Source organism: Sciurus vulgaris (assembly GCF_902686455.1).
Source record: "Sciurus vulgaris genome assembly, chromosome: 3".
In the NCBI taxonomy this organism is placed as follows: domain Eukaryota; kingdom Metazoa; phylum Chordata; class Mammalia; order Rodentia; family Sciuridae; genus Sciurus; species Sciurus vulgaris.
In genome coordinates, this window is record NC_136463.1 from 81666820 (window position 1) to 81693654 (window position 26835).

Below are 26835 nucleotides of genomic sequence, written 5' to 3' on the forward strand. Positions count from 1 at the left end.
ATTCAGGAAGCAGTAAAAGTATAAAGACTCCGGGAAGGAACATGCTTCATATGTCTGAAGACGTATTAAGAAATGAGTCTTTGGAGGCAAGTAAGCAAGGTCAAAATTGATAGAAGATAAGGGGTGAGAAAAATCATACTTGTTGATGTAAGGATTTGGGTTTTTTGTCTGACACAAGGACACCAGAGATATTAGCAGAGAAATGACATGATCTGGGTAATGATCCCTATGGCTGCTAAGGGGATATCAAACAGTAGCTGATGAAATGTAATGACTATAAGATAAGATAAAGTCAGGACTCACAGAAAATTTAAACAGCAGCAGTAGAGATGGTTAAAAAGTGGCAGACTCTGGCTATATTTTGTGGAACTGACAGAATTTACTGATTGATGAGTATGACACAGAGTGTCAAGATGACTATAAGGTACCATAGTCTTAATCACTGCTTCTCAAATTTTAGCAAGCACCAAAATCTGCCAAAGGGCACATTTAAACACAAGACTTCTGACCTCCTTTCTAGTGCTTCTGTATCAGGAGGTCTAAATTGGGCCAAGACAGATTAACCAAGCAAGAGGACAACTAGAGGTGCCATTTACTGAGATGGAGAAAAGCGCAGAGATGTAAAAACTGCAGAGGTCAAGAGATTATTCAATTCTGAACACATTAAATTTGGAATGCCACAATACCACCTCTGCACTCTTTTCCCCCCAAACCTATGACTTCAATCTAATCACATCCAAGTATAACAAAAAACAAAACTGAGGATATATAGGATATCTGACCAGTATTCCATATATCATGAAAAGACATAGAGACTGAGTGTCAGACTGAGGAGGACTAAATGCAATATGGGATCAAGGATCAGATCCTGGAACACTTGAAACCTGAATGCTGTACCAAGTTTAGTTAGTGGTACTGCATCAATACAAACTCTAGTTTTTATAATATCCTATCACTGTTAGGTGGGACATTAACAGGGAAAGCTAAAAGAGGGAATACGGGAGCTCACTGCGCTGTCCTTGCAACTGTTCTGTAAGCTTAATAGTATTTTATAATAAAAATTGTTTATTTAAATGAGATGCCTGTAATAGATACCTACGTAGAGAAGTCAAATAGGAAGTAGGATATTTAAGTCTGGTAATAAAGAGCTCCAAGCTGGAGATAAAATGAAAATGCCAATATGTAGATGGCATTTAAAAGCGTTACAGGAACATTGTTACAGGAAAGGTCCTAAGACAGAGGATTAGGGAAAGGAGGAATTTGCACAGGGAACTAAAAAACAATGACTAGAGAGGTCAGAAGACAAAAATAGAGGAGTATTCCTGAGTTACGTGAAGAAAGTATTTCATGACGGGAGTGAGCAACTGTTTTGAATGCTACTAAGTTCACTGAAAATTAGTTATGGGATGAGAAATGTGGAAGTCAGCAGTGACCTGACAAAAGCTACTATGGTGATGAGGTAGCGTTAACACCACTAGTTCATGAAAGCCTTTGTGTAAACAATGCATCCCGAAGACACTTTACTTTTACCTATTGCAAAATTGTCATACAACAGACTGATCTGACCAATATTTTTACCCAAATCTTCCTGTGTCTTTGTAAAGACTCCCAAGGGTTTTGCTGGTAGTAGCCCCAAAAGAATTAATAGCTCTAATCTTCAAATTCCTAGAGAATTTACAATTGAATATGTAATCCCTGAAACCGATGGCTGAGTTATGAACATAGATTTGTTTTTAACAGCTCTTCTTTGTGATGGTATATAGCCTAGTGATGTTTTATATCCATCCTGAAATGTTTTCCCATTAAAAAAAAAAATCCTACCAGTACTAGGGACTGAATCCATGGCTTGGCTTGTGCAAACACAATGCCACTAAGCTATATCCCAGTCCGTCACCTCCCTCTAAATTTTCTCAATACCTCTTTATAAGTTCCACAAGATAAAAATCAAGCCAGCAATCATTTCCCTATAATTATCTCATTTGTATTTTTCTTTTACTCTTCCCTAATAATTTAAAAAATATTTTTCATTTACTAACAATGATTAGGCCGATCTTTGGACAAGAACTTTATCAAGAAATATGCACTTAAATACTACTGGAAACAAAAAATAGACCATTGATTTAAAAAGAAAGAAAGAAAGAAAAGGAAAACAAATATGCACTTCCCCTCTAACCCACTCCCGTACTGGGGATTGAACTCAGAGGCATCCTACCACCAAGCTCTACCTCTAGCCATTTTTAGCTTTTGTTTTGAGACAGGGTCTCACAAAACTGCCCAGTCTGGCCTCAAACTTGCTATCTTCCTGCCTCAGTCTACTGAGCAGCTGGAATTACAGGTGTGCACTAACTAAGCCTAGCAAAGAAATATCTTTTTTTTTTTTAAAGGAATATACACTTTCTTAAATCTTAACCATACACTAATTTATCTAAATTCTTCATTATTAAAATTAGTTAAAAAACAGGGCTGAAGAAGGAGCTCAGTGGTAAAATGCTTCCCAGCACGTCTGAGGCCCAGGTTCAATCCCCAGTACTACAAAAACACAAAACTAAAAATAAATGAAATTCCCTTCAGTGACAAGAATGACAGCTGTTTTGAACCTGTTTTTAAGAGGAGGCGGTATAGGTTTATTACACCACTCAGGGAGTCTTCAGACCCAATCTTCAGAGAATGTTGTTCTCTGGGTCAGATAACTCTCTTACAGGCCAATATAAACACAATGTTGGACAGCTGTCAGGAACAAATTAAACAGCTCACTCAGGCACCACCACTTAGAACTGAGGCCACAGCTGCTTGTTAGGAAGAACAGAAGACTTAGGTAATTACCTAATAATGAAAAGAATGTGAGAACAATTCCTTCAAGAAGATCAGAAACACTTGTTTTTCTACTCGGTATAAAAGTGTATCAATGAAAATGCCACAGGAAATTTTTTCCTTTCACCAATTTCTTTAAAATATTTCTCTTTTCTTTACTAATTATCTTTATGAAGGCTAATATGTATGTCACTCCTCATCAAAGGAGCTGAAGTTTATTATTACATTACATTACCAAAGGACAAAAACTGATGAAAGAAATGAAGCTGACATATTTCATAATGAGAGTGATATGCTTCAGGATTTTCAAAGCTAGCTCTCATGTAAAACTATCTCATATGTAAGCATTCAGAACATTTCTAGGACCAAAAAAAAATCCATGATACGGTATAATTTGTATTAATCTATCTGAAGGAAATAAATGGTGAGGAAGAGATTTAAGTGTTATTGGCACCAAGATTTTATTTTTGCAAATACATCTGATAAGACTTAATACCAAGGATAAAAAATAAATTAATACAATTTGGTATTATTTTCAAACCCAATAGGCAATGCCTAACACAAACAAAACAATAACCTTTCAAAACAAAAAACTATGGTTCAGAAATGAGGCATTTGCCCAACCAAAGCAGTTAAACTATCACGGGTCAAACTTAACAAACGTGTCCACCGTGAGAGTGCTGCATTAATATGGAACCATCTCTCAATCTTTTCAGTTTATACTTGCAAACACAAAGGGAAATAAGAGACCAAAGCTAAAGGATTAGTCTTCTTATGCCTGTGAAACCTGTCCTCTACAACATTCTTCCTCCTCAGAAACCCAAAGACACCATACTGTCCACTCTTTACCTTCCTGTTTTACCTTTATGTTTTTGGCAAAATAGAAAGATGAAATAGTGACACCAAGCACACAAAAGTGATCAGGTAACCAAGTCATTAATAGCACATTAATCCACCAAAAAGTATAAAAATCCAATAAGAGAAAGTAGGGCTCAGGCTAACGTGAGAAGCCTCAAATCCCATCCCCAGCGCGCGCGCGCGCGCGCGCGCGCGTGTGTGTGTGTGTGTGTGTGTGTGTGTGTGTGTGTTTGGCGGGGTGGGCCACAATAAAGGGTCAACTAATTGTACTACTCTGTGAAACAAGGGTCTACCTTTCCTCTAATTAAGAGACATAGTTACCTGTGATACCTTGCACAACCTGGACAGTTGCAACAATAAAGTTTCATCCAAGAGTTATTTTTTAAAAATTTAGGAGAAGCCAATACTTTAACAAATCCCCACCAAAAAATAAGGATGCTCTGAATTAAAATATTGTAAAAGAGCAGCTTTTCAAAAGATAAATACACATTAAGACTAATAAAATTCTCTGTAAATTCAGTTAAACGTGAGTCTACGATTACCATATCAAGATCAGAAAGTTAGATCATACTCAGGTAAATGCTGATGAAATGGTTTTGCCAAAGAGAATGATCTTAAGCATTTTTTCACATTAAAGTGTGAAGGTTACTAACTTTGCTGTGTCTCCCTGCCCACAAAAGACCACAAATGAAACATTACCAACCTAATTCAAGACTGTTAGAATTACATCAAATAAAATTTAATTGCAAACTTTCTAAACTTGTGAAGATTCTGTTAAGATACAGATGAGAAGGGGGCTCTGGGGCTGTAGCTCAGTGGTAGCGTGCTTGCCTAGCACATGTGAGGCTCTGGGGTTGATCCTCAGCACCACATAAAAAAGAAAATTAAAGATACATATGAGGAATTGTATTACCATCTGACCCTAGATTTCAAGATTAAAGTTAAAATGAGCAAAATCAAGTCTTGGAACTTACTAAAGACCAGGAAAGTTTTGTTATTCTTGATGCCTCTTTGGTTTCTATTATAGAATTAGCAGCATCTTTTTTTAGTATTTTTTAGTTGTCGATGTACCTTATGTGGTGTCAATTATCAAATCCAGTGCTTCAAATATGCCAGGCAAGCACTCTACAATTAAGTCACAACCGCAGCCCAAATACCAGCATCTTTAATCATACTGATATCTATGAAAACTTTTCTTGAATGACAAAAATCAGAGCCTCTGTATTGCAAATTCTTTTTTTTTTTTTTTTAAAGAAAAAATTACTAAGAACAATACTTAGTAATTTAATCTAGTGCTATCTGAAGTTTTAAAAAACTAAGACATTAGCAGCCTCAGGACAGGCCCTGAGGTCAAGAGCTGGGCTATTTAAAATATGCATCCATTTATATTGAGAAGGATATGCTAAAGAATACTTTCAAGCATCCATCCCCTTATATATGATAATGATAAACTCAGAGGCTGAAACCTGCCTACAACTTTCATTCCTAAGTATACTTCAGTTCTGCTTACTTACATCTTCTATTGACAAGTTGTATTGTATTTACAACTAGTAGACCAATATTAAATCCCTTTGAAGTCTCTATCATTGTCTAGCAGAGAGAGGATTTGTGAAATAAAAAATAAACTGAGTTAAGCAGGTGAGTTATATGGGCTAGGCTGTTTATAATAAAGTATTACACCTTGAGGCATTATAAATTCTTATAGTACCCTCAAACTTCTATTTACACAATATAAAAGTTAGGAAATATTTCTAAAAGTTCGGAAAATCATTATTAAAAAGAATAAGTGTTTCCCTCCTATCACTTCTCATTCCAGTTAATCTGCCTCTGTGTAGTAAGCCAAGAAACTTGAATAATCATATCCCAAAGTTCAAAACGGATCAGAAACAGTAATACATATCCAATCCACCCAAAAACATGGTTTTAGCTTCAAAATTTTATTTTAAAGGTTGTACAAGGTCAGATTCTCAGACTGTTGCAAATCTGCAGGCAAAGGAGATGAAAAAGAAAAGTGAAAAGACAAATTTTTCATTTTGTACAACCATTTAGTAGTAGTGAAGCTATTCAGTTTAACTGTTCAAAGTCACCATCCAAATTTATCTGTGTGAATCGCACTAGGATTTCTAGACCTGTGGTAACTTGAAATATTTGAGTTTATTAAAAGGTGAAAATGCATTGATTTTTATTAAAATTTTAAGCACTTAACTGAAATTAAGGCATGGGGCATTTCAGAAAGTAAAATAGCATGTGAGAATATTATATAAATATCATGAAAGACTTATATATAATGACTGAACATGCTTCCTTAAACATGTGCTTTTAGTATGTCTGATTCTTTAATCCTCCATTTATTTGACATCATGTGAGGTGACAACTGGCAGTTTGTCACAAACACAACCCTTCTCTTGAGAGAGATTTTGAACAATGTATTAACATGCTAAAATCATAAAAAGCCCTTCCAAAGTCACAGTGGTATACATTCTTTTCAACATGGCAATGTTTGTCATTATCATTGATGGCATACAGCTTCTTCAGATCCTCTTCCCTTCCACAGAAGAATTCAATCACAAATAAAACTACACAACTAGTGATTCAGTATAAAGTAAGTTCTTCCAAATATGCCCAATGTGATCAATCCTTTTTAAACATCAGGAAATGTATACCATCAACTTGGATGACAAAGAGTCCCAATGCCTAAGAGGCTTAACACTTATATCTCGGTCATGGCTGCATAACCAGGAAAATGAACATCATGATGAACTCCTGCATTCTTCACATTGTGCTCATGGACAAAGTCAGTGTAGTTTCTATGGGCGTTCTGGGGTGGGGGCAAAGCCCTTGTGTTCCACTGGTTTCCACCACGTTGACAGCAATCACTGGCAGCAGAGAGCCTGGATGGTTGGGGAGTTGGAGGGGAGCACAGTTAGTCAATAGGAATAGGAGAAAATGGATGTTATGAGGTAATAAAGGAGAAAGGTAATGTGAACAGCATGCACCACTGCTATGAGTTGTTATCAACATCTACTCCATGCAACAATAATATTCAAGAATAAGAAAGAGGGGAAATCTACAAAGTTATACATAAGAGAAAGTGTCAATATGGAAATATGCATGAGTAATGAGAATCAGTTAAGTGAATTAATTAGAGAAGAAAATTCACAGATAGCAAGACACTATCTGTCCTTGATGTTACTATGAAAATCAAATGCAGAAACATTTGGGCTTCTTTAGAAGAGAAAAAATAATCTATTTAAATACTTGAAAGGGAAATTCTACATAAAGACAAAGGCATATATGAAAAAGGGAAATTATTGAAAATTATTCCTCAAATTATGTGATTTCACAAAACTGAAATTCAGGGAAAAAAAATTTTCAGAAAGAGAATTAAAGAAAAATCTGCCCTCAGAGTTCACATGATTTTTATATCAGTGATCCCAATAAATAAGAGAATTGTTGCTCCTTCTATAATTAAAGTTCACAGGACAACAGGATCTCAAAATGAAAATCAACAGGTACAAATAATGTAATAAGATTACAAGTCACCAAAAGTTTTTTTTTTTTTTTCACCAAAGTTTAATAAGCTCATTAGATGTCTTTTATCACAGTGCTATAGAACTAGAAGAGTGAAACATGTATACATGCAGTTAAAAGTGATCAGAGTCCTCTGGTAGAAAGAACACATTTGCAAAGATTCAGGGAACCAAAATTGTGTAATATGGCAAGAAGGGCAACACATATTTCAAATAACTACAAAAGAAAAAAAGCATCCCAAATATGAGTTATCTAAAAAAATAGATTGTATAATATAGTGTTATCTTTATAACTTACCCAAAACACTTATCTTTAAATACTTTTTGCTTTATATAAACTAAAAACGATTTCCAGAACGAATATGGAAGACTTTTTCACAATAAAATTGTCTTCCTTCCTGCAACAAAAATAATCTGTTTATCATACCTAATCCACAAAATTTACAACCCTCAACTTAGGGTCTCTAAAAATTTAGAAAATTAAATGAGGTTTATGCCAGATTTTCCAGTATTTGGTTTTGTTTTTGTTGTTGTTTGCAAATGATTTGTGTATTTAAATTACACAGACTGTTTCTCAAAAGTTAACATAGTACTTGATAAATGATAAGGTACGATACATCAAAGCTCGCTCTCAATTAATGGGACATTTAAAAGATACCAGCAAAAAAAGTTGAAGACATAGCTGGGCATGGTGGCACATGCCTGTAAACCCAGTGGCTTCGGAGGCTGAGGCAGGAGGATTGAGAGTTCAAAGTCAGCGTCAGGAACTCAGTGAGACCACGAGCATGTGAGTGAGACCACGAGCATTTATTTAGACTGTATCTCTAAATAAAATACAAAAAAAGGCTGGGGATGTGGCTCAGTGGTTGAGTGCCCCTGGGCTCAATCCCAGAACCAAAAAAAAAGAAAAAAAAGAAAAAGAAAAAGCTGAAGATGTGAATAGAAGTAGATTAAGTTGACTAAAAGTTATCTGCCTGAAATAAGGTGTTTAGGAGCCAGGCATGGTGGTGTGTGCCCATAATTCCTGAGACTTTGAAGGCTAAGGCAGGAAGATACCAGGTTCAAGGCCAGCCTTGGCAACTCAATGAGATCCTGGTCTCAGAATGAAAAATAAAAAGGGATGGGGATGTTGTTCAGTGATAGAGTGCCTCTGGGTTCAAACTTCAGTACCAAAAAAAAAACAAAAAATAAGATGCTCCATTATTCTGCCCAACTTTTTCAAACACACAGCATTCCACGTTTTATTAATACTTTCTAAAGGAGGACTCATTCTTTTAGAATAGATTAAATTGGTTAAAAATATGCAGAAACAAAGAATGAAATGCAGCATGCATTTTAAATTAAGGTTGAAGAATCTATTAGCTCTGAGACATGTCTATATGAGCTCTATATTCAGTCCCATGCACTGCTGACATAGAGGCTCAGTGGGTATGAAAGATCACTACTTCATTTCAGCAAAGGATCTCAGTAAAACCAGATAAAGGAAGGAGGCCACAAAGCTCCAAGTTTTTTATTTTTCTGGAAAGCTCACACAAAATCAACACTTTCTAAAAGCTGCATCAAAGGAATGGGATAGTGCCTAACAAACCAAATTAAACAAATTTAAATATGTACCCATTAAAATGAAAAAACTCAATAAAGATTTAGTTGTTATACAGGTTACAAAGTAACCAGATTCTCATTCCATATTAATATAAAAGGCAAGCACATATTAAGATAGTTCTTTGACAACTGAAGTCTCAGTACTATTTTCCTTGCCAATAGGACTCAATGGTAAATAACATTAAGGTGTTTTCAACAAGAAATTCAAGAAAAGCTTCTTAATGGCTTAAAAAATATATAAACTAAAATTTGACATTTAAAGGCTTCCTTCTTTACTTTTAACTGTGTGCCCACTTGCACACAAAATACCATACCCCCAAGCTAAAATTTTTATAAAAAAGAAATTCTTTCAATCTTAATTGCAAAGTTATTTGGAACTAAAGTAAAAATATGCCCAACCATCAAAAACATCCTGCAGTTAGTGAAGCCAAAATGACTGTGAAGGGGAAAATCACATAAGAAAAGACAGAAAACAATCACCAAACACTGTTGACCCACCACCATGAAGGAAGAACTGCTTGCACAGAAAGCGGACCAAAACCTTGAGATCACCACAGAAACTCATTAGATTTCAGGTACTAAGAAAACTAAGAGCAAAAGAGAAAAATCCTATGAATCATCAAAGTTCAACTAATAAACACAAAACTTCAATAGATGGTACACCCAACATGATCACTTAATCAAATAATTCCCAAGGTGCCCCTCCTTCCCAAGCCCCATACATATATTAGGGAAAGAATAAACCCAACTGATTAACGCCAACAAACCACAAAGTATCATATTTGTATACTTATTAATCTGGAAATCTAAATAAAACATCCCTTCAAGAGATTCTCCCCTCTCCAAAAAATGAAGTATTTCATGTTTTATTACACTTTAAAATCATATTTCTCTTTTGGCTTTATATTCAGCTTTGAATGAAGAAAACACATCCTAAGTAGTAATAGCATACTGTATGGAATACATATGTAACAAACATTTTCCTTATGGATCAGGGAAAGGTTTCTACTGACTAGCAAGAAATCTTTCAAGAGAGAACCAACCGGGACTGGGGAGATAGCTCAGTTGGTAAAGTGCTAGCCTTGCAAGTACAAGGCCATGGGTTCGATTCCCAGTACAAAAATTAAAAAAAAAAAAAAAAAAAAACCCACCCATCACTCCCAGATCATGCTAATCAAAAACAGCTGTCTTATGTTCTTGAGACAACTGTACTCCCTTCTTTGCCCATATACCTTATTTTCCCATTCCTATGACTACTCAATATGATACTTTTCAGCTCACAAATATGAATAATTTGCTTCCAATCATACTCCACAATTATAATTTAAATTTAAAATACAATTAAGCAAGTAATAATTTTGTTTAAGAAATTAACAAACCATTTCCTGTCATGCTTGTCTGTTCCAGAATTCTGTGGCAGATTCTCTATTTCCACCAGCACAGGACCAGAGGATGCGGAAGGCATCACAGACACAGATGTTAGACTCCAAGCCTGCGGAAAAAAATCATAAACTATTTTTCCTCATCAACAAACAGAATATTATATACAGATGCAAAATAAATGCAATGTAAGCAAACAATTGAATCTTATATATGACCTTAGAGACAGATAATTTAACTGAATATTAATATTTTATTTATTCTCAGAACTGATAGGGGCAAAATGTTTTATAGGTCATCTGTTTTATTTACAATATCTTAAGTGTAAAATAAGATGGAGGTAAACATTACTGAGCCACTTAGGGGATAAGGATAAGAAAATGCACAAAACTTGCACAAGTACACTACGAAATTCCAGTTAATAATACTATAATTTGTTTTAATTAACTACAGTGTTCTAGTATTTTAGAAACTTAGTATTGTCTTACCTGTTGGGAATCATTAATCTGGGTAGAAACATTATTGTGAACACTGTAATGGGAGAAAAATCTATTTTAAAAAACTGTACTTAAAATTCTAGGGCTTTACTTTCTAAGATTATACACATACATTAGTGAAAGGAGTCAAAGACATCAATGTTCTGGTTCAAATAAAGAAAAAAAATCTGCTGACATCTAAAACTAAGAATGTCAGATGATCAGAAAACATTTATAAGCCAACACTTGCTTTCCTACATAAGCTGCTCAACTGACCTTTCTATATACATATAATTTAAAAAAAATTTTTAAGAGACATTTACTTACTACTAATCCTGTTTACTCTTTGGACAAAGATGGCAAAACAAGAGAAAACCTCAAATGACTCCTTACACTCAAAGCATCTAGCACAAATAGCCACATAAGCTTATCTGTCACTTCTTTTGTACATTCATACCAGCTCAAGATTTTCCAGTGTCACAACAGCTCAGCATGTTTTAACGTTGAAGGCCTTAGGACAAACTTAACCTATTACATCCATTGTCCTATACATGACACCTATAAAAACAAATTGAGCAATTTTTAAGATGTCCTACAAAACTGTATAGGTTTTACAGTTGTCCAATATATAGGATGATGTGACACAATAGGTTAAAGCTAGAATTTCTGTGTATATCCTCCTTTTCAAATGATTTATAAATGTTCTAAAATTTTTAGTTTGGGCTGCACTCATTCCCTGCCTCTATACACACCCATACCCACACACACACACACACACACATTTTTTTAAACCTCAACCTGTAATACTCACAAAATAGAAACTGAAGAACAGGAAAAAAAAACAGAACATTCAACAGAAGAATGTGCTATTACCACAACAACAGAGAAAATAAAAGTTTGCCGACTTCAGACATTCTAATGATTGATAGCCTCTGAAGTTAAGAACTCAACTAATAAAGCAGAAAACATATTCAAAGTGTTATAAAAAGGAAATTCCTTGAAAGTGAGAAAAAAATCTACATATTCTACATACTCCATTAATGGCAGCAATGTGTTCCAGAAGAATGAAATACAGAATTAAATATAATCAAATCTACTCTTAAGTTATCCCCACTTCAAGGATAAGAAAAGAAAAATTCAGATATCCAAAAGAGATTTAAAGGCAAATTACTTTCAGTGTCAGGTTGGCATAAATCTCCCCACAGCAATACTCAAGAAATTTACCTAGCCAAGACATCATTCTAGTAATGGAAATAATGAAAAATAGGCAAAGCTTCTCAAAGGGGAGAAGGGGATCAAGTGAATACAGCATTCAAAAGACCTTCTTGGGCTAGGGATATAGCTCAGTTGGTAGTGTGCTTGCCTCACATGCATTAGGCCCTGGGTTCAATCCCCAGCACTACAAAAAAACAAAAAACAAAAAACTTTCTTATGGTGTGAGGAAAAAAATGCAAAATTACCTGAACATAAAACCCAACCAATTAAGAAAGAACAAGATAGAAGCTTGCTAAAAGGCAGGGTAATGAGGAATAAACCTAATTAATACCTTAATTTTTATAAACCACATTTTAATTACAAGTTGAATTACCAGAATTTGCATCACTGTATCTATAGTCAAATCCTATTTGGGCTTGAGATAGGGCCTGCCTAACACACACAAGGCCCCAAGTTAAATCCTAATCAACACATGCACACCCCAAAAATAATAATTGTGTCAACACAGGCATACGTAGTACCCTAATCAAATCAGGGAAATTAGCATTTAGGTCTCCTAATTTCTTTACCTTCAGAGTCATCGGTCTTCTTTACCTTCACAAATTATAAAACAGCTGTTTTTTTTTAAAAAAAATCTCTTAATAAAGCCTAACTGGTTCCTTCTCCCCATCTAATTTATTTTCAAATAGTCAAAAGATTTTATTATTGTTTTTACTCACACTATTTGAAGCGTTCAGTTTTATGAAATTTGTACAGAATTATCCTATTAGTCTAAGTAATAGGTAATAGGATTTATGTTTTGTCATTAACACCATCTTAATAGCCTTTGCAAAACACCTTGTTTTATTCAAAATAATGTGACTGAATTTTAAATATACATATACAGTATTTAATTTGTGTAATGGAACAAAAGGATCTAATTTTCTCTACATTACACTTACTCATTTTGTGTTTCAGTTTTACCTTCAAACCAACTGCAAAATTGCTGAATAAAATTAAAACATTACTAAAAAGAAATTGTTTAGTGTAGATACGCTGCTAAGGCACCTGTAAAGAACATAGTTACCAGGTACAAGTTCTTTTTACAAATCATGTTGTTTACAGAATACATGATCCTAAACATTAATGAAATCTACAGTCCCTTTGTTCCTCTATAAAGCTTTCCTTTAACTGGGAATAACTTCAGTGAGTGACAAAAGATGAATAACATGAGAAAACAATACTTACAATAAGTGATGTTAACTGAATCAGACCTTCCTGTTTTTAAATAATTTGGAATGTAGAAAGCATGATTTTCTCACATTTATATAGGTTATTTTACTTTCAGCAGTATTAAAAAATTACTTATTATACCTAGTCCTCGCTTCCCTTTTTAAAGGATTACAGGGACGGAAGGATGGCAAAAGTACTAGCAAACAAAATGTCCAATGTCCTTTAAGATGTCATCACTTCTAAATATATTTAATATTAGTTAAGACATACAAAGAAGTTATTAGGAAACAAAATAATACAAGGAAAATGACATCAATTTAAAAACCTCTTATTCAAATAAGCTGTTTTTATAAAACTGCAGAGTACAAGGTGAAAAAATATTTTTAGGTCAAATAGTTGTGCCCCTTTAAAAGCTATTGCTTTCCATGGTTCACTGGAGCAAAACTGTTCATGCAAACAAAACAGCAAGGGCAAGAGTGAAAGGGCATGCATGAGGGTGCAAGCTCAGGTCTCTCTAGAACCCTACTGAAAATAAATTAGAGTATCAATAATCACTTTAATATCCCATTTTTGTTGTTTTCAGGGCTAAGAACATCACTAATGAAGAGAAAATATTTAGCAATAATTTAACATTTAAATTAATTTTAATTCTAGAAAAAACTACTCATACTTTTTGGTGAGCAATGTATATTTTAGAACATCTTTTGAGGAAAATTTTATTTTGCAAATCAAAGTCTGAAATTCTCAACATAATATTACTTCTTAAATACTGTGTTTACATTTCTACTAACTTTACTAGGTACTCTTTAATATTCTATCAGAGTCCCCCTTTCAAAAGATGGCCCATTAAAGGAACATGTTTTAAAAGCTGTAAAATGCCTCTAATATTTCTCTACCATTTTTCTTAAAAACACTGTTTATAAATAACTTTAAGGAAACAGAACTGTACAGTCCAGAAAAGGCACATTTTTTTGTTTATGTAAATATTTACAGAATGTCCTACTCCCTCTGGCTTTATTCATTTATTTAGTTTTAACAGTCTATCAGCTAAAGAAACTCTGTAACAGTCATTCTTCGAAAAAGCAGAGTGCTTTTGTAGTGAATTGCTTATCACAGCCTGGTCTTAATAGCTTTCAAAGTGAAAAAAACTGAACATGAAAATTTCAAGGTGAGACTGACCATCTCAGCACCCAAATTTTGAGTACAAATTCAAAAAAAGAACTGAGATTTGGGGGTATGGTATCTCTATGGCTTTTAACAGGCATTCCAGGATTCTCTAATTAATAGCAGTTATTGAAAAGTATTCTATGAGAGTATATATTGTAATATACACTATTAAAATTAATGGAACTATCATAAACAATTCTCAATCAATCTATAGGGATTAAAATGATAAAAAGTACATTTTCCATCCACTATGAAATAAAATTAAGAAAGAATTAAGAAAAAAAAAGATTTAAAATATTCACAAATATAAGGCCAGGGTCATGGTTCAGTGGGTACAGCGCTTGCCTAGCATGTGTGAGGCACTAGGTTCGATTCTCAGCACCACACATAAATAAATGTCCATTGACAACTAAAAAAAATTTAAAATATTTATACATATTCACAAATATGTGGAAATTAAGCAACACACTCCTAAATAATCAATAGGTCAAAAGAGAAATCACATTAGAAAATAACTTGGGAAGAACAAAAAATGAAAACACAGCATACTAAAACTTACAGATTTAATTAATTACTAGAAGAAATTTACAGCTATAAATGTTATATTAAAATAAATACAACCTTTTAAATGTATGTAATCGTCTACCTGTAGATCACAAAAAAAGAGCACACTAAAAGAAGTAGAAATATTTAAAAAATAGCAAAGGAGCAAATATTTTTAAAAAATAGCAAAGGAGGGGGGAGAATCAATGAAATCAAAAGCTGGTTCTATTTGAAAAGGCCAAGAAAACTGACAAAACCTTAGCCAGAATCACCAAGAAAAAAAAGAGAGGCAACAATTACTAAAATCAGAAGGAAATAAGTGAACAGCACTACTGATCTTATAAAAAGATTGGAATAATATGAACTATGCCAATGAATTAGGTAACTTAAATAAAATAGAAACATTTTCCAAAGACAGCTCCCAAACTGATTCCAGATAAGAAATTTTAAATAGATCTAGTAGGAGACTGAATTTTAAGTTTTAAAACTTCACACAAGAGAAAATCTAGGTCACATGGCTTTAATGGTAAATTTTACCACAGATTTTGGGCGAATACAAATCTTTATAAATTCTTCTCAAAAAATGTAAGAGGGAGGACTATTTACCAACTTTTTCTGTGAATTCAGTATCACCCTGATAGCAAAATCAGACAAAAACACAGTAAGAAAAGTATAGATGATCTCTGATGAATGTAGACACATAGATCTACAAAACTTTAGCAATCCAAATCCAGCAATGTAAAAGGAAGAATTATATACTATAACCAAGTGGAATTTATCCTAAGAATAAAATTGCTTATTTGCAAATCAACCTTATTCTTTGAGATCCTTGTGTGTAAAAATAATTTATATCTTTAAATCCTCACTCATCAATAACAAATGCCATTCTGATTATAAAAAGCATACCCATTCCCAACTCTATTTCGTTAAACTTGTTAATTTTTCTTCATATCAACTTTATCTGGCATTATCTGTTTTATGTGTTCCCTGTTACTCCCCCAAATACCTACAGACAACCCTAACATTTCAAAAACTCTTCAACAAAGGTTTCATGACAGCAACAACCTAAAATAGAAAAAACATCATGTACCAGTTTCTATGTAGTAAAACATTACTCACCTCAGTTCTTCAGGTTTTGCTGTACTTGCTGCTAGAAGAAAAAAGAAAATAATATCTAATTAGTTCAATCTTACAAAATAAATTGCTTCATTACTCGAAGCAGAACTTTGATTTGTAAAAGCCATTCCCCAGTTTTCAAAACTTAATTTTATAAAAGTGTTCTGGAATTCATACCAGTAAATTCAATAATGGCAATCATTACCATTTTTTAAAATAAAGCAGTAAGTATATAAATTTTCTTTTAAAACAAAACCATCTGCAAGTCTCCTAGAGTGAGCTAATTCTGAACCTTACAGAGGAAACCAAGAGGTTACTAAGGATTTTAAACCACCACAGTGAAATGGTTTTATTTATAGTCATATACTATTTAGTTTACAGTCACACCAAAAATTATGAATATAAATAATCAGTTTTATTAAAAAAATCAATACTTCCAGGAAATACCTCAGAAAACTTGGAATTGAACCATTTGACCCAGTTTGCCAATCCTCAGTATGTACCCAAAGGACTTAAAATATACTACACATGTAGCATACACAGTATACTGCAGTGACGCAGCCACATCAAATGTTTATAGCAGCTCAATTTACAACAGCTAAGCTATGGAACCAATGGAAATGCCCTTCAACAGATGAATGGATAAATTACAACAGTTGTCAGTAAATGGATGAAACTGGAGACTATCATGGTAAGTGAAATAAGACAATCTGAAAAAAAAAAAAAAAAATCAAAGGACAAATGTTCTCTGATATGTGGATGCTAACACAAAACAAGTGGGGGTGGGAAGAATGGAAGTTCACTGGATTAGACAAAGGGGAATGAAGGGATGGGAGTGGGGATGGGAATAAGAAACAGTAGAATGGACTGGACATAACTTCCCTGTGTTCATATATGAATACACGACCAGTGTAATTCCACATCATGTACAACCACAAGAAAGGTAAGTTATATTGCATGTATGCATAATAAGTCAAATATGTTCTACTACCATGTTTATCTAAAATGAACAACAAAAAAAATGTGATACACACACACACAATGGAGCATTACACAGCCATAAAAAAAAAAAAAAAAACGACTTTATGACTTTTGCCAGTAAACAGACAGATCTGGAGACTATTGTCCTAAGTGAAATAAGCCAATACCAAAAAACCAAAGGCTAGATATTCTCTCTGAATACTGTATGTGGAAGCTAAAACACAATAAGGAGAGCCAAGGTTAGAATAGAAGCTCAATGGGTTAGCCAAAGGGGAATGAAGAAAAGGAAGTGGGATGGAAATAGGAAAAATAGTAGAATTAATCACATATAACTTTCTTAAGTACATATGAATATACTACTAGTGAAACTCCACTATGTACAACCACAAGAATGGGACCCTAGTTAGAATGTTATACTCCATTATGCATAATAAGCCAAAAGACACTCTATTGTCACATATATCCAAAAAGAACAAATTTGTTAACAAGAATTTTTTTAAATTAATACTGCCAAATATGACACATGGCAGATGTTTGGGACAACTGGTAAAGACCCTGATACCGGACATAATTAAAATTCAATCTGTATTTTAACATAAATTCAGATTTGAAACTGAACAGAAGTTTTTTTATTTTTATTTTTTATAGTTATATATGGACAGAATGCCTTTATCTTATTTATTTTTATGTGGTGCTGAGGATTGAACCCAGCACCTCACATGTTCGAGGCAAGTGCTCTGCCACTGAGCTACAGCCTCAGCCTCCAAACACATCTCAGTTGGCAAAGTAAACCATGCTTTTTCTTACATAATTAAAACTTAATAAACAGTAAGCAAGTAACATTTATGAATTTGGAAATATCTACCAATAATGTATTAAAATTAAAAGCTATATTTAGCAGAATTTTTAGTAATATTATAATATAAAATAAAACTCAACACAATCTCAGAATGCCATCTGAATTGGGATTAATATAAAGCTTAATCTCAGCTATAGGTACAGGCAATTTCCCCCTGTGTAGCTTATGAAACTTATTACACTAGAAGAGTACTTTAGTGGATTAGAATAGCCGTAAAAAGAGATTCAGGATTTCCTCTCAAGTAAACAAAACCAGAATATGATTAATTATCAAGAAAAAACAGTCTTTTGAAGCAGGGTGCATTTCACCTTTCATATGCAGAGTTCGACGAGAATATCGTTTGCTGGGCCTTCTTTCAAAGGACGTTGATCTTCTCGCTTTGCTGGTTTTTGTGGTTTGATACTCAGTTTTCCCACTAAAATAAGGCACATCAACAAAAAGTTAAGGCCTACGATCTTAGTACAAGAAAGTCTACATTCGGATTCTCCTTAAAAGAAGCATCCTAATCATTATCCTGAAGGAACTACTACTATTATTTTTTATTTCCCTCTTTATCATTCTTTCACTTTTTAGGCTTTTGAGAATAGGTAAAATTAATTATACTGTTTTTTATTTTTCCACTCAAGCACACATAGTATCTAAAAACAAACACTAGTTCAGAATGTCTGTGCTCTTATGGAATTTGGAATACCTTCCTATCCAAATACCTCAAATCAAAGTGTTTAATTAAAAATAAAATTTTCAGTTACTTTTTCTAATTGTGATATATTTTCAGAATTAATTTTCCAGAAACATTTTTACAACTATTATCCTGCTTCTTTGATTTCCACTTAAATTCTGTTTTTTAAAAAAAAAAAAAAAAAAAAAAAGGCCTCCCCACTCTCTTACATGAATTCCACTGGCTGACTTGCCATATAGTAGTAATACTATCCATTCCTTCTTCAAATCATATCGATTCACACAGCATGTTTAAAAAAAAAAAAAAAGCTAATAATCTAATGTAATGTAAACCAAAACATTTCTAACTCATGGCAAACAAACAAGGGGTCTCTAAGAGTAATGGAATTCTAGGTTTATAAAGGACCAAATATTATTCAAATTAATACCCCACTCAGTGCAAAATCTTTTTTTTCAATAAATTATAAAGCTGTTGGACAGAAAATCCACAAAACTCTTGTTAAATCAATTTAAACAGGGTTATTTATTATAACAAAGGTCAAAAGGGATTATAAAATCCATTAGTCACTCTGATTTTCTATTTAAGAAATCATAGCCAATAATAATACATTTTTTTTTTTTAATTTGGCCAATGAAAAGCTTTGGCAAACCACTTTATTTCCCCATGCCTTAGTTTCCACATTTGTTTTTTGTTTTGTTTTTGTGGTGCTGAGGATTGACCCCAGGGCCTTGTTTTTGTGAGGCAAGCACTCTACCAACTGAGCTATATCACCAGCCCCACATTTGTTAAAGGAGAGTTGGCCTTGTATTTGGGGCCTGGATGAAAGAAGAATGATAGAGGGCTGGGGTTGTAGCTCAGTGGGAAAGCGCTTGCCTACCACGTGTGAGGTACTGGGTTTGATCCTCAGCATCACATTTAAAAAAAAAAAAAAAAAGGGAAAGTATTGTGTCAATCTATAACTAAAATATTTAAAAAAAAAAAAAAATGGATAGACAAAACAGCTGTTAAACTTAACCTATATCTAAAACGTGATCCTAGTCGAATAAATCCGGAGCGATGAGAACTCTTTTGTACAGGGCCTCGGAGGCGGAAGAAGGCATGATGCTCTACAGCACATTTCCATAAATGTTTGCATGCTTTTGGATGATCCAGTCTAAAAACAAATGTATGTTCCTGCTCTTTGCCCTGGGAAGGAAAAGGATATAAGAAGAAGTGATTATTAAACTGGGTGTGGTGGTGCATACCGGTAATCCCCACAACTCTAGGGGCTGAGGCAGGAAGATTTGTAGTTCAAAGCTAGTCTCAGCAATTGAGCAAGACCCTGTCTCAAAACAAAAGAAAACATAAAAAACATAAAAAGGGCTGAGGGATGTGGCTTAGTGGTTACACTTCCCTGGGGTCAATCCTCAGTTTTTAAAAAAAACAAAAAGAGACAGAGAGGGAGAGAGGGAGAGATATTAGGGCAAATACTCCTGTCTCCTATTTCAGTGATACAAATACAGTAACAGCAAAACCAAGAAAGATTTAACGAAGTATCTAGTTTGCTCCCTGAAATTCTCTTCTTTTTTTGGCAGTGCTGGGAACTGAACCAAGAGCCTCACATATGCCAAAGTATTCCACTATGAGCTATTCCCCAGCCAGAAACTTATTCTTTATTATAGCTATTATACTTAAAAAAGCAGAGTTAAAAATCAAACTATTTTCTACACCAGTATAAAGTAATTCCTTGAAGTGTCCCCTCTATTTACATACTCTCACTTGTCAGAGAAACAAAATTCACCTATCATTCTTTGTGGTAATTGTACTTTAGGAGCTGGGTATGTAGCTCAGTGGCAGTGTCTTCCTGTCATGTGTGAGGCCCAGGGTTTGATCCCAAGCATAACAAACAACAACTTAAAAGCATTTTATGTGATCTGTCAATATGTGTATCAACAGTCCTAAAAATGCTCACATTTTTTGTCCTTTTAACCATACTCCCAGGAGACAAATTATAATAGTTAACATTTATAGACATTTTTCTATGGATCTCACACGAATGAGGAATACTATCATTAGTCCTATTTCATACATAAGGAAATAGGAAACTAGAATTTGAACCTAGTAAGTGTTACTCCAGAAGCTATGGTTTATAACAACAAATACTGCATCTCTAGAAAAAATGATTTTCTGTAATAAAAACTGACACAACCCCAAATGTCCAAAACTAGAGAGAAATGATCAAGGAAATAATAGTGTATTTTAAAACTATACAGAAAGATAAAGGATGAATGCATGAATGTGACACTGTTTATTCATATTACAGAATACTATATATTAGTTAAAAACAAACTAAATCTACAGAGTAAGAGGGCTTAAACTTAAAAAGCAAGCTGCAAGTATATTTATGTGTATGTAAATTTTTCTTTTTTCATCTTCAGTACTGTGAATTAAAAGTAGGGGCCCTCCGCCACCCTACCTACATTTGCAGCCCTTTTAATTTTAAGACAGGGTCTTGCTAAGTTGTCCAGGTCAGCCTCAAATCTATAGTGTTCCTGTTTAAGTTTCTTGAGTCACCAGGATTAAAGGCATGCACCCTAGCACTCAGTTATAAATTTATTTATCCATTTCTAAAATAAATCTGAATCAAAACATAGAAAATACTATAATCCTAGATTCTGAGAAAAATGGATATAACTTTTGTACTTTTCAGTTTACTTAAAATATTTTGTAAACTTAACTGTTTTCTCATTTAAAATTACTTTTTAATGTCAGTTTCTTTACCATCTTGATATAGGAAAAGATTCTTAAAATCTAAAACACAAAAATGCTGACCACAAAGGAAAATAATTTATGAACTCTATTACATTGATATGCTTCTGTTCATCCAAAAGACACTATTAAAAAGAATCAAGGGCTGGGGATATAGCTCAGTTGGTAGAGTGCTTGTCTTGCATGCACAAGGCCTTGGGTTCAATCCCCAGCACGGAAAGAAAAGAAAAGAAAAGAAAAAAAAAAAAAAAAAAAAGGAAGAATCAAAAGACAAGTTAAAGAGAAGATACATCCATGCTATATCTGACAAAGAATCCCTGGGTTCAATCCCCAGTGCCCACCCCCAAAATATACATACATATATACGTATATATACATGCATGTGTGTGTGTGTGTGTGTGTGTGTGTGTGTGTGTGTGTGTGTGTGTGTGTGTATGAAATTCAAAATCCTCCAAGGCTGAAATAGTCTTGCAATAGCACACCCAGGTCCTTGAGGTTTATGTAAACTTCTCTACACAAAGTATTACCATTAAAAAAAAAATTCCAGATATAAAAATATTAATGTACCAAAATTCACTTACTATATCATGAAGTTCTTCCCAATAACTATTTCTCTTCACTAAAAAGCATTTTAGTGGGCTGGGATTGTGGCTCAGGGGTGGGGTGGGGTACTGGGTTCAATCCTCAGCACCACGTAAAAATAAAGGTATTATGTTCATCTACTAAAAAAATTGTTTTAAGAAGCATTTTAGTACACAAAAATAGGCATACATACCACATATTTTTGCATACTTGCAAAGATTATGCACTCTATCTTACCACTAATCAAGCTGTTGCAATTGCTTCTCTACTTATTGCTCCCTCCTATTACACTCAAATTTGCTAGAGATCATCAAAAAGTCTTCATTCATCCTGATAAGTAAAAAGCCTCACACTGTACCAGAAACATAAGCACTTATCTCTATTCATACATGAATAACTTTACAGTCAAAACAGAAGACCTGGGCTTGGGGCTCAGTGGTAGAGCGCTTGCCTAACATGTGGAGGCACTGGGTTTGATCCTTAGCACCACATAAAAATAAATAAAGGCATTTTGTCCACCTACAACTAAAAGAAAGAAGAAAAAAGCAGAACACGAAACTGTACTTACTGAAAAGTAGTACTTCCCATTAACCATTAGCAATCAACACAACCAGGCTTCTAACAAACTACTGATTCTTTTATTTTATTAATGTTGACCAGAATCCACAGTACTTTTCTGATAAACTTAAAGACTGTTTGCCAACATGGGTGTTTGTACTCTTAAAGTGACCAGTCCAATGTCATTATTAAAAATGTGACAAAAAAATTATACTCCAAGTATATAAATAACTAATTGCTACAGTCTGAATCTTTTTTCCAGTTACCATATTTAGTTAAGCAATAACCACAGAAAAATCATTAGTAAACTACTATCCTGATATAGAGTAAAACCTAATATTATTAATAAATATTTATGCTGGAATTTATAATGACATTTTCATATGCACCTTTGTAGGAAAAACAAAAAAGGAAATGAACAGAAACGCTGACCAAAAAAGAAATATAAGTAAATATGACTAAATATTAACATAACTATTAAAAGATCAAGTTTAAAACAGTAATATACCATACTTGTACTTTCACCTACTTTACAAAGTACATCCAAAATGTTACCACTAGATAGGGAAAAAATGAATTAGAAATTACAAACATAATGGAAATGTGAATCTATGTCTACATACAATGAAAGAAAAATCAGGAAACATTTTAAATGGAAGTACAATGTACTTAGGAAAGGAAAATCGTAACAAAATTTTTAAATCTCTCCAATATTTAATTATAAAAATGTTCGAACATATACAAAAATTGAATACCCATAAAGATACCATGTACAGTCAACTATTAACATTTTAATGTGCTTACAACTGTATCTTTACATATCTTAAAGTCTGTTAATTTACACACAATAATTTTAGACGTACAATTCTATGAGTTTTGACAAACATACAGTTGTATAATCTGGCTATAAGGCTATAGTTCCCTTAACCCCAAAAAATATCCCTCAGAATTCTACCATTTGGTAGTCAACCCCCTTCTCAATCTTTAATCCAAAGCAATCAGTGATCTATTTTCCATTCCTATAGGCTTGACTTTCCCAGAATATCATATAAATGCAATCACACAGTACATAATCTTTTTAAGTTTTTGCAGTACTGGGGATAGAACCCAGGGCCTTATATATGCTAGGCAAGCACTCTACTACTAAGCTATATTCCCAGTCCTCCTTTATTTTATTTAGAGACAGGGTCTTTCTTCTTAATAAATTGCCCAAGCTGGCCTGGGGCTTAGATTAGCCCATCTCATCCTCCCAAGTAGCTGGAATTGTAGGTGAGCGCCACAATCCCAGAGGTACTTAATCGTTATGAATCTGACATTTTACTTAGCATAATGAATCTGAGATGCATGTATGTGCGAACTGATTAGGATCTGCATTACTGATAAAAAAGTAATCCTTAGTTCAAAAGGCTTTGAAGAATATTAGATATTTTTAATTTTTTAAATCAGATATGAAGGGAATATGGTCACTTAAATTTAACTTTTTGTATACCTCATATATTTTAGCAATGAAAAAACAAAATAACTTTAATTACATTATCTTTAATCTTAAGGGCAGGAATCCATACTTTTAGGACGGTTATAACCTAAATCAGGAAATTACTTCAAGTGTTAATTATACAAAGTTTTTTCTATGTCTGTGTAAAACAATGAAGTACACTGTTATTGGTATTCCCCTTTGTAAAGATGTTACCAAGGTTGTGTACCTGTAATCCTTGGAAGGCTAAGGAAAGAGGATCACAAGTTCAAAGCCAGCCTCAGCAACTTAATGAGACCCTGTCTCAAAAATAAGAAGAGCTATGTATGTGGTTCAGTGGCAAAGCCCCCTGGGTTCAATTCCTGGTACCAAAACAACAACAACTATAGAGATATAAGTTACCATAAAACATAGTCATTGTTAAGCAGTTAATACAACAAAATTCCTACCTGATCATCATCTTCTACAACCACTAGGGTTATTTTATTCTTCTTAAAATCCATTCTGGTTATCTTGGGCCTACATAGTAATATGAGACCAACAGATTAAAAAATGTTTTATTCTGTTTTTATTTCAAATACATTTAATCATCTAATTCCTGAACAGAACACTGACAGTAAATGTAACCTGTACTACCCAAAGTCGTCTATTTGAAAAGACAAAAGAAAAATACATATTTTAAAAACAGTATCTCTATCAAAATTGATGCTGCATATACATCAGACATTAGAAATATAAAGGAAAAAGAGAACATGAAGCAATTTATATATTTCACAGACCTCAACTATGGTGTAAAAAAAATCCCCAGGCACAGGTAAAATTATTTCACTGTTAAAGAAACATCACAGGAATTGAATATAGGAAAGATGATAAAGCTTAAAAATGACATAAAGGAAAATATTACTGATTAAGGTCTTCAATTCTTGTTTTCTATTGCAATTTTGGTTTGAGGATAAACATGTTCTTAAATTTTTTTTTTTAAAACCTCATCATACGGCCCACTTTCTAACTCCATCTCTTCAATCTGTACCAGAATTCTAAATCACCTGCAACATTTAACTCTATTTCTATCAACTGTGAATGTCAGAACAATTTGACTCTAACTCCTAATGACTAATCTTTCAATTTTCACAACTTTATAACAAGGTACAAGAAGTGACCTCTTTATCTCTCTACTCAGAATATTCTTGGGCTGCAAGGCATGTTTCAAAGCAAGCTGGAATTCCAAAGAAATAACAACCAAGGACTGAGAAGATAAATGCCCCAGTTTCTTCACCCATCAAGGTAAAGGTATTCCACTCAAATCTCTTAAAAGAATTCCTAGCAGGAACAACTATATGTAAATTTCAGTTGAAGAAAGGGGCTGTGAGCTAACTGTCCTGGCCTATTGTGAAGAATTAAATAACATTAAGAATGAAACAACAGAGGGGCCAATATACATGAGCCATCTCTGACTCATTTCTATAACACTAGAACACTTTAGTTCTGACAATAATGTACAACACTATTGCCTGATTTTTAAGCTTTTAGAACACCAGACAAAAACCTAAAGGTCTAACGGTTATAAAATCCATGTAAAATCTGTTTGATGTAAAAGTAAAATGTCAAGTATGGATGATAAAAGTGAGAATACGGAAAAAAGGAGCCAAGTTTTTAAAAAGGGGTAAAAGTACTAACAGCTCTCCTCCCTCTTACACAACAGAGTAAAGAGAGTTGTCTGCAGAACAAAAAACAAACCAAAGAAATAAAAATAGTGATATAGCTGCACGAAGGGAGGGAGTGCCATGAAGATCATTAAATATAGAAATATATAATATTTATATTTAGACATACTTTGACACGCCCTGAAACTAATGGAGAATATAGCTAGAAAAAAGGGCTAGGAATGTAGCTCAGAGGCAGAGCATCCCAAGTTCAATCCTCAGGGCCACAAAAAGAGAATAAGATGACTACAAAAGACAGTTGCTTTTCATTTGCAGGCTTTTCAGCACTATTTGATTTTCAAACTATATTTCACATATTAATTTGACATAAATGCTTTTATTAGCCAGGCATGGTGATGTATGCCTGTGTAATCCCAGAGACCTGGGAGGCAAAGGCAGAAGATCCCGTGTTCAAGGCCAGCCTCAGCAATTTAGCAAAACCCTCCATAACCTAATGAGACCCTGTCTCAAAATAAAAAAATCAAAAGGACTGGGGATGTAGCTCAGTGGTGAAGTGTCCCTGGGTTCAATTCCCAATACCAAAAAACTAATAATTTAAAAATAAAACTATTTTACTCATTAAAAACAAAACAACAATAAGTATCTGTGGACTATAACTCTGCTTACCAAAAAAATAAGCCAATTTTAGTGTCTCCTTCAAAAACAAGGACTCCTGTTGGGGTCAGTCCCAAACTATAGTCATTCCCATCTCTAGCCTAATTTAACAAGAAAAAAAATGTGTTAGGTCTATTTGCCTAAATCAGGTTCCACGTTGTCAATTAACTCTTCAATTTTACTTTCGTGCTGAATATATTATTTACATATATATAACTAATATTAATATGTAAGATGTTTTCAACAATTAGCATATTCAACATCCCATTCTCTGGAAAATTCATGCATACTTTTTTTTAAAGTGTCTGAAACACTACACAATAATCCTGTTTTATCCACAGGGGCTATGTTCTGAAGTCTCCAGTAGATTCCTAAAATCACACATAGTATCTAGTCCTAGAAATACATTTTTTCCAATACATAAATACCTATTAAAAAGTTTCATTTATAAATTAAGTACAGTAAGAGCTTAACAATAACAAAACAGAACAATTTTAACAATATACTATAATAAAATTAATGTGGTCTCTTCTCTCAAATTGTATCTTATTATCTGGGGAAATTTCAATGTAATATTTTTGGACTTTGGTTGATCATGGATAAATGAAACTGAATGAAAACAAAACCAGAGATAAGGGGAGGACTACTGCAGGTTGTAAGACATGTCTTCAATGAAGGTGGATAGTTATACTCCCATTCCCACTATGAAGAAAGCTCCTTCCAGAG

At 33.6% G+C, this 26835-nt stretch overlaps 1 protein-coding gene across 10 annotated transcripts in view; it reads right to left on the reverse strand.

Moving 5' to 3' along the window:
- Nucleotides 1–26835, reverse strand: part of EPB41L5 (erythrocyte membrane protein band 4.1 like 5) — a 138449-nt gene that overhangs the window by 62306 nt on the left and 49308 nt on the right. For 6 of the 10 annotated variants that reach the window (XM_079132182.1, XM_079132177.1, XM_079132179.1 and 3 more), the window contains 7 exons: nt 26122–26210; nt 24241–24310; nt 19445–19614; nt 18059–18165; nt 15914–15944; nt 10670–10712; nt 10181–10293 (listed from right to left, as the gene is read on the reverse strand). In XM_079132182.1, coding sequence (XP_078988308.1) covers nt 10181–10293; nt 10670–10712; nt 15914–15944; nt 18059–18165; nt 19445–19614; nt 24241–24310; nt 26122–26210 — 623 coding nt within the window. Of the gene's footprint in view, nt 1–5587; nt 6561–10180; nt 10294–10669; nt 10713–15913; nt 15945–18058; nt 18166–19444; nt 19615–24240; nt 24311–26121; nt 26211–26835 lie in introns of those variants that run through there. The other 4 variants (XM_079132178.1, XM_079132176.1, XM_079132175.1 and 1 more) reach the window with 3 other exon arrangements.